This window comes from Pelodiscus sinensis, chromosome 6 (assembly GCF_052426305.1).
Source record: "Pelodiscus sinensis isolate ZL-2025 chromosome 6, ASM5242630v1, whole genome shotgun sequence".
Lineage (NCBI taxonomy): Eukaryota > Metazoa > Chordata > Testudines > Trionychidae > Pelodiscus > Pelodiscus sinensis.
Genome location: NC_143057.1, coordinates 99290881 through 99300304, shown reverse-complemented (window position 1 = coordinate 99300304; position 9424 = coordinate 99290881). Strand labels below are relative to the sequence as shown.

Here is a 9424-nt window from a genome sequence, read left to right as displayed (position 1 = left end):
CTTGCAGAATAAAGAGGGGGGGAGTTACGGAGACTAGGATGGGGTGGGGAGGAATCGGTAGAACTTTCACATAAATCCCATTGACCTGGCAATGTCCAAGAATTTTGTCTGCATATTTTGCTGTCTGTTGTGCTTTGGTGGCTCTGAGCAGCAGCGAAAGAATCGAAATTAAAAAGCCAGCTTTTGAATAAACAATACCATTTTCCGTTAAGTAATCATTTTGTATAAAAGGAAATATCGCCTACTCAGTTTCATTCAGCGATGCCAAAAAATGTTATAAATGAGAGACCGCCAACTTTCTAAGGGGAGAATAATGCCAGACTGTGCTTAATAAAGTAGTGCTCTAGAAGTTCATTATCGATGTTGCAACCTTTTTGATTCTGAAAGGAGACCGCCTACGTCGCCCCCCTAATTCCGGTCTATACTGCAGGCGCTCCCAGTGAAAAGATTGTCACTTGCGCAAAACCATAGGTATTAAACTTTTGTTTGGTTTTGACCAGTCACAGGGAGGGAGGAGTGTGCGCGCCAAACACTTAACTACTGTTTGAGGTGTTGGGGTAAATTTATTATTAGTCACAGACAGGGAATGGGAATCACACACACACACCCCAACAGCAACAAAAATCGTGTCTCCCAAGAGACGTCATCAACTTTTGCTGCGCCCCAAAACTTCTAACAAGAAGCAAAAACATTTCCGCGCGCTGATCAGATTGTGTTTGTTTTCAAGTTCCTTTTGGCCACGATGTGGGGGCTAAAGGAAAGGATCACGCCTCTCTTTCCCCACAGAAGTGACATGGCTCTTACTTTAGTCCTATGAATTGTGTTAAAGCCCCTAGTTCCTCTGCGTGCGCGCGTGCGCGCCTTCTGGTATTAATGACACAAGTGGATAGTTCTTTTCTCTCTCTCTCTCTCTCTAAGCTCTAGTTACCATTCTGTTTTTGCACTCCTTCCTGTTACTACGCAAAGAACTCCAGCGTTTCCCTCTTGCAGATTTGATGTGTGTGTGTGAGAGAGAGAGAGAGAGAGAATGCACCTAAAACAGATAATTGGAAAGGGTTTCCAGAAGGTGGAAAATGTCACCTGATTCACAGCGAACTTTTTAAATCTCCCCACCCCCGAACACACACACATTAGGAGACCGCCCACCGCAGACAGCTAAGACCCCCTTATAGATTTAAAGAGAGACTGCATTGAGAGGCTGACGTTCATTCAATAGAGCGATCATAAGCAGACTGACTAGTGCTCTCTGTCTCTCTCTTTCTCTGCTCCACTTGATATTGTTTCTGCCTCTTTCACTCACGGGCATACTGAGGATGTTAAATCAGAGAATCCACCCGGGCGTGCTTTTATTCCTGATGCTTGTGTGCCACTTCATGGAAGATCATACCGTACAGGGTAAGATGAGATTATTTGTTTGCAGTTGTGTTTTATTTTCTGTCTTTTTCTCAATGTTTAGTTGTCTCCTGCGAACGCCTCTCTACAAGGGACCAGCTTAAGGAATAGAACCTCAACTTAACTGTGAGAGTAGGACCGCTTTGTACAAATGTATGGAGGTGACATATTTGATCGGCTCCACAAACGGCTGGGCATAGTACTGAGGAGGGATGGTGATGATGATTGTTATTTATTATTATTGTAAAGCATGAATGAACAGCAGCCACACACAGGAACTTTCTTACTCCAGCAGTCTTAAAGTTTTTGTGGCAATGGAGCTTAGATTTTCCTCTCGGCTGCTTTGGCTGCAAGGATGGTGAATTCCGCGATCACAAATGACATTTTCAGACGCTAATATTAGTCATTTTCCCGCTATCCTTTCAATATTCGTGTGACAGCCTCCCGGCCGCCCGTTCACATCCACGTTTGTGAGTGAATTGTGTTGAGCTATGAATTCTGCTGCACTAGCGAATGTGTTTAAATACATGTCCCAGCCGAGCAAAACAAACAGAAAATGTAATAGTTGTCTTTCCCAAATAATTATTGGGGGAGGAAGGTTCTTGATGCCGCTCCGTTAACAACCTGCATAACTTAGATTGTTGTTTTTTACTGAAGGTTGTTGGGTTTGGGGGTTTTTTTTCGCTGAGCTGGATGTATAGGTTAACTTTGTGAAGGCAACTAAAAGGAATTCAAAGCTGACTTCTAACAGTCTTTTGAGCCAGGAAAACTGATTTTCAAAAGGGTGTTGTTTATTCACTAATTACCTTTGGGGACGCTTCCCTCTACAGTCTCCCCATGTATATCGGTCTGAGGGACCGATCCTACATTCCTCTCCGGGAAAATTCCCAATGGAGTAAAGAGACAGGATCTAGCCCCTGCTGGATAAGTACCAGAATCAATTGCTTTTGAGTTGCTGGAGAAGTCACATTGGTTATTCACGAGAGGCTCATCCCAACCAAAACCCTCCAACTAAAAAAGGGGGAGTTGCTTGGACTAATGTTCTTGGCTTGAATCCATAAATAGCAGAGATACTAGTAAAACAAATCTCTATCCGATGTAAGTGCAGTGTTACTCTCTATGAAACTGCGTCTGAAACAGACGACATCTATAACTTTTTATCTAGTGGCCTCCTATTTCTGTGCCCCGGCATCTTGTTTACTTTGATCGCCCTTCTTTGGATCTCAGTTAATTTTCTTCAGCAAAGAAGAGACATTTCCTAAGGGAAGCAGCAACATTTCGAGATTTCGAAAGACTTCGCCAACAGGCAAATGTTACCAATTTTTGCAGATTGTTAAAACGGCCTCGAATGAGACTCCGGGCAGCACTAGAACAGTGTTGTACAGCATTTTTGAAGAGGAAGAAGGGGGGAGGTGTCTGCAAGGGTGTTTTATTTTTATTCTTTTTTAAATACAGATCCTTTTCATACCTCTGTCACGTGCATGCAAGTCCCCATGGTCTACATATGGAATAAATACCTCCGAACACTGCCTTGTCCTGTTTCGATCGGGTTATTTAAACTGCGCTGCCTATTGCCCCAGAGTAGCTGCAGGTTATGAAATGGGACAAATAAAAGTAAACAGTCTAGTAAAAGTCAATGCAAGCCGCACGTGTTGTGTCTGGGTCACTGGTAACTGACATTGATATGGCTGGGTCTCGTTCTCCTTCTCGCTCTTGCAGCTGGGAATTGTTGGCTCCGGCAGGCAAAGAACGGCCGCTGCCAAGTCCTCTATAAGACTGATCTGAGCAAGGAGGAGTGCTGCAAAACGGGCAGGCTCACCACTTCATGGACTGAAGAAGACGTCAACGACAACACGCTTTTTAAGTGGATGATTTTTAACGGGGGCGCCCCAAACTGTATCCCATGCAAAGGTGTGTTTGCAAAGTGCTCCGAAACCGCAGGTGCAGGCACTGGGGTGGTGGGGGTGGCCGGGACAGAGTCAGCAGAGGTAGCAGTGTTTCCCTGTGTCGTGCTCCAATTACGATTTTAAAGTTCATCCCAGGAAGTAAATGCTCCTTGGGACCTGGAGTTAGTGAGAAGGGGAAGGGATGTAGCCTCTGCGTGGTCAAATATGATCCAGAATGATCCTTCTATTTGGTGGATCTCTCAGGACCCCACATTTTGTTTTCTGGCTGAAAAAAAAACAAACCTTGTTCGCTCCCTTTGTATCGTGGGATTGTCGGGGTATTTTGTAAACACTGTTTATCTGAAGTCTGATGAGCAGAGTAGGTATTAAAATGTTGCCTCTTTCGCCTCCTCCCCTTCCCCCTTTTAGAAACGTGTGAGAACGTGGACTGCGGACCTGGAAAGAAATGTAAAATGAACAAGAAGAACAAACCTCGGTGTGTTTGTGCTCCGGACTGCTCTAATGTCACTTGGAAAGGTCCTGTGTGTGGCTTAGATGGGAAAACCTACAGGAACGAGTGTGCTCTCCTCAAAGCCAGATGTAAAGAGCAACCCGAACTTGAAGTCCAATATCAGGGCAAATGCAAAAGTAGGTTTGCAAATCTAACCAAGTCCTCCCCGAATAATACAGGGTGTGTGTCTGAGTGTAGGGAGGAGGAGCTGACGTACTTCCCCACAATAACAAGATGTTTCAAATGCTGAGGGACAAAAAGTAAACCACGCTCAACCGACAAACCATAGCTGATTGAGAGTCCCCCAGAGTCATGCCGCGCTGTGTTCACACCAGCTTCCCTGAGATATGAAGGTTTTATCCCGTGGCTCTTTTTTTTATGAAAGAAGCTGCCGAAGACTTTGATTTTATCATTTCCTCGATTGTTTCACATATTCACTCCCAGTATGAACCATTGGATCGCCTGTTAATATGTTTCCGTCTTTATTTCAGAGACTTGTCGGGATGTTTTATGTCCAGGCAGTTCCACGTGTGTGGTTGATCAAACTAATAATGCCTACTGTGTGACCTGTAATCGGATTTGCCCGGAGCCTACTTCCCCGGAACAGTATCTCTGTGGGAATGATGGAATAACGTATGCTAGTGCTTGCCACCTGAGAAAGGCAACCTGCCTACTAGGCAGATCTATTGGATTAGCCTACGAGGGAAAATGTATCAGTAGGTATCAGCCTTTGGAGTGCTTATAGGGGAAGAGGGAATAGTTCTTCATAATTTGTTGTTTCACAGTTTAGTAGGCAGGTATCTGCATGCAGGTTATTTCCTAGAAGTGAATGTGTTGTGGACTCCTGCAGTTTTTACCCAAACAAATGGGGGAAGTTTCCACAAAGGGTTCAATCCTTGATATCAATGTGAGTTTCCATACTATTTTTAATAGGAGCTGTAGTAAGGCCCTCAAATGTATTATGACTTGACAACATATCATAATAGATAAAAAATAGTCTTGCCATGAATGAAGGGACAGGATGAGATGACCAATCCTATGATTCTATGAACAGAGTAACACAGTCTCAACATTCAGATGATCTGGATTCTTGGAAACATTTGTCTTCAAGTGGTCTTGGCAAACGTTATTTAATGTCAGTCAGATGTAGTGATTAAGGAGAGGTGTTGTGGATTAAGATAAGAACATAATCTCAAACCAACCTGGTATTTTATACAAGGTCTAATTCTTAATAATATCATCACAATACGTGTGTGTTTTTATTATATGCATTTCAGGTAACTACATGTCTGAAAAATTATCTTTGCAAGTTAAAGATCTCACATCTATTTATTTTAATGACACAAACGACTATTTTATATGTTTAAGCTTGACAAATAATCAATGTAGAAATGTTTAATTAATTGTCCAATTGTAGACTTCCCATTTAAGTCACTGGGGTGAGTGGATTCCCATTGGTTTCAACCAGAAAAGGTCAGGTGTCATTTAGAATATGCAAATTTCATTCCAGCTTTCTGGGGCCAAATTCTGCTTACTTTGCTCCTCCCCTACTGCCCTCTCCCTTCCCCTGTCCACTGATTTCCAAAAGCACTATGTGCTTTGAGTAAAGTAAGCAGGATTTTACCTGTAAACTTCATATTAATTTTCCTATGAGTTCTCTATATATGAGAAGAGCGATTCTGCTTTATTCATTTCTGGTATCTCATATTTTTAGAAGCCAAATCCTGTGAAGATATCCAGTGCAGTGCTGGGAAGAAATGCTTATGGGATTTCAAGGTTAGCAGAGGTCGGTGTGCCCTCTGTGATGAGTTGTGCCCTGAAAGCAAGTCAGATGAAGCAGTCTGTGCCAGCGATAACACTACCTACCCAAGTGAGTGTGCCATGAAGGAAGCAGCCTGCTCCATGGGTGTGCTTTTAGAAGTAAAGCACGCTGGATCTTGCAACTGTAAGTGAGATTTTAAACCTTGCAGATATTTAGGGCTTCTGAAGGCAATCCCTAGGTAATAAAGACTTATGCTTTTAAAGATGAGAATTTCACTTAAAGATTTTCCTTTAGAAGTATATATAATATGTATTATATACACCGGTGTGATTGGTAAATTGCAACAGATAGTCAACAGTCTGTGGCTTGGACACTTTCAAGATGCCTGTGGTTTTGAGAAAAAGTCATGTTATCAGCAAGGGGTTGCTCTGAGAGCATTATGGTAGCTATATTTTCTAATTTGTTTGCTTTAGTGTGCTTCGCTGTTTGCTTTATTAACACTTGGATATAACCTAACTCCATCCAAAAAACCCCTAAGCTTACTGTTAGCACATGAGTTTCTGTTTTAGGGCAGTTGCCTCTACTAACTCTGAATGAAGGACACAAAGCAGTTAAACCTAGAACACAAGAGCGCTTTTTATCTGATTTCAGGAATCTGCCAATAAAACCTGAGCCATTGATTCTTCAGAACTTGCTGCAGTTATGACTTCATAGCTTATGTATAGAAAACCATATTACATAACAGCAGATGCCAAAGAGCATCTCACTACAAGTCACGTAAAATGCAACGCTGTATTATGGCTGTTCAGAGGGCTTTGAAAACATGCACTGAGCTGCTTCTGCGCTGTTGTTGTCCTTATTTAAACAACAGCTCCCCTGTATTCCCCCATCTAGCCATTAATGAAGACCCTGAGGAAGAAGAGGAAGATGAAGACCCGGACTACAACTTTCCTATATCTTCCATTCTAGAGTGGTAAAACCTCCATCACTATTGGAACAGCCATTGGGCAAGAAATCAGTGTCCATACTGTAAATAAGTGTATGCTTATTTATTTTGGGGAGAAAGAAAAGTATACATATAGTTGAGTCTTGTAGACATTTATTTATACTGTGTCATGTTTTATAATTTATACATAAAATGTCTGGTTGACTGTACACCTTGTTTTTTGAAGAAATTTATTCGTTACGGGAAGAGCAGTGTTATTTATTGTGAGGTCTCTTGCTTGTAAAGTAAAGCTTTTTTTTTTTTTTGTAAACTATAAAAGTCCATTCCTTAGAGCTTCTCCACATAATTTTCATCTCTTTTTTTCACTGTTAACTTCTTTCCACTTTCACAGACTTGCATGTCAGTTTCTGTTATGTTTATTTATTGGATTTTCTTCTTGCCTGTTTTGTACATAAATGATCCCTCGGGTTTTGTTTACAAGGAATCTTGACTGACCAAAAGGCGCTGTAACTAACTTAAATGTACTTTCAGAGTGCAGTGAGGCAATCTTTAAGGACACCTCTTCCACTTAACTTTTCTCTGCTAATAACTTCATTTAAATGCTCTCAACGTGCTGAGCATTTATGCTGTACTATAAGAATACTGCACCCAAAGAAATCAAATTATGAAGGTTGTTAATAACTACAATAATGTTAGCAAGAACGAGAACAAAGTTCATGGGTTTTTTTGTTTGTTTGTTTGTTTGTTTATTTTTTGTAACATACATAAATACTTTATCAGGTGGTTCCTTTATGATGGCCCTGCAGTACCACTTTTTAGGTTCTTTTGAACTGTCCCTAAAAGGTATATCAAAGCTTTATCAGTTCAAGTTTCTTGCTTTTCATAATACTTTTTTTCTGATGCAATTTTATATTTTCAAACATGGCGCATTAAATATAAATTCATTTAAATATATAGTTTTGTACTTTTCTACCATGTAAATGTGCAATGTATATAAAAGTTATAATGTGTATTTGTAAATAAATGATGAGTGAACACAATAGAAAAAATGGAATTTTTCCTGTGTGCAATCCTGTGTTACTGATTGTAAAGAGTTTGGGGAGATTTGCTCTTATTCAGAATGGCACTGGTGGTATTAGGGGAAAGGTAATTGTGAGTAGCATTGGGATAAACTGGAGTTATTCAAGGATACAGCTCTCTACTGAAACTCAGTATCCATGACACTTATAGTTCCAGTTTGCTAAATACACTTTCTTGATCAGTAGCTTCAGTGTGCTGACAGCACATAGTTGTAAATCCAAATATGCTTCTGAATGAGAATAGATATAACCTTTTTTTCCTTTCTTCTATGTTAATGAGATAGGTTTGTCATTTGTTGAACCTCTTTCATTTTTATCTTTCTGTGATGGTTCGGATATATCTATTCACATTCCTGGTAAGCTTCAGATCCATGCCATCTTATTAGGACACTTTGTTAAAGCTCCATCACTTCTCAAGGTGACAATACAAACACCGAAAGGTATTCCAATTGACCAAACAAAATGAAAGAGAAGAACCAGAGCATTAATCACAGAACATGAAAAAAATGCAAATGGCATGGTATCTCTGGAAGGTGATTTGCTTCCAGAAGTAAAGTTCACTGGGGGATTTCTTTTGATGAGATAATAGTGTATCTTATTCTCCTGGTAGATGTCCATAAACGTTTATTTTCAGGACAGGAAAAAAACAACAGTGGTCATCTCAACTAGTATTGCTGAGACCAGAACTCATTTACTTCACTGGGCTATATTGAGCTCTCAACTAAGGCCCCATTCCAAACACATGCTTAATGGCCTGGCTGAATAGGAATATGTTTTAACATGTGTTCAGGCAATTTTCTGAATCAGGCACTGAGAGCATAATTTGGAGCAACAGTTTTAAGTCTTCACTGCCCAAATACAATTACACCTAAAAGTCAGGTCCTGCTCTCATTATTCACCCTCATGCTTCCCTGTATTCCAAAATATTTTAGCTTTATATTTTCCCTCTGTTAGGCTTAATATATAGAATAGTTCTCATTTGTTTGGAATATATCAATTATTCCTTTTATAAATTAAGAAATAAAAATGATAGGGATTTGGTTTTAAGTAATGTAAAATTTAAAAATTACAGCTGATATTTCCCCACCACCACTTTATTCAGACAAGTAGTCTTTTCAGAAATGGAAGCCTAAGGCTGTGGGCTAGTAAAGTGAGCAGGTTTTTGGAGGGAGAGAACTCTCAAACCAATGTCCAATTCAAAGGTAAAAGGCCTAATGGATAAAGAAGAAAGATATAAAGCGGCATCAAATAAATGTTATCTGAGATGTGGACACCTTAGTCATGTAATGATATAATCACTACAAACGCCTATATATGAGATCTCTCAGTGGAAAAAAGCATGATACTATAAGGAGAAATGAAGGTTCCAAATAGATACCTAGAATGATCAGAAAAGAGAAAAGAAATTCTCCAGAAATGCAGTTAGGGTGCAGCCTACTTCAACTCTGACAAGAAGACAAAATAAAAAGGCAGTATTTTTATGTTAGTTTTAAACAAGAATTCAGACTGAATATAAATCAGAGGGAGTCAAATAGAAGTCTAGACTTCTTGGGTCTAGTTTCAGCTCTTCCACTGACTCACAAAAGAACCTAGGGAAAGTCACTGTGTCTGGGTCTACACTAGGGAGTTATTTCCAAATAAACCCCTTTATTTCAAAGTAATAAGTGGAATGTCCACACTACCAAGCCCGTTATTTTGAAGTAATGGACTGGTTATTTAAAAATCTGTACTTCTGCTTTCCTTGGGGAATAACACTTCAAAATAGTTATTTTGAAATAGCATTAGTGTGGATGCTTCGCTGCTGCTATTTCAAACTAACTATTCCCCAGAATAATTCAAAGTAATTAC

At 40.1% G+C, this 9424-nt stretch overlaps 1 protein-coding gene across 2 annotated transcripts; it reads left to right on the top strand.

Annotated features, from left to right (window-relative positions):
- The first annotated feature begins 914 nt into the window (after positions 1–914).
- FST (follistatin) lies at positions 915–7423 on the top strand. 2 transcript variants are annotated; one of them, XM_006139535.5, is made up of 6 exons: positions 915–1395; positions 3112–3303; positions 3708–3926; positions 4281–4505; positions 5504–5734; positions 6203–6338. In XM_006139535.5, coding segments are annotated over exons 1-6 (951 nt in total). In that variant the 5' UTR covers positions 915–1313; the 3' UTR covers positions 6205–6338. The 2 variants fall into 2 exon arrangements, with proteins under 2 accessions (XP_006139597.1, XP_006139594.1); XM_006139532.5 differs by lacking the exon at positions 6203–6338 and adding an exon at positions 6446–7423 and having other exon boundaries at positions 916–1395.
- The last annotated feature ends 2001 nt before the right edge of the window (positions 7424–9424 follow it).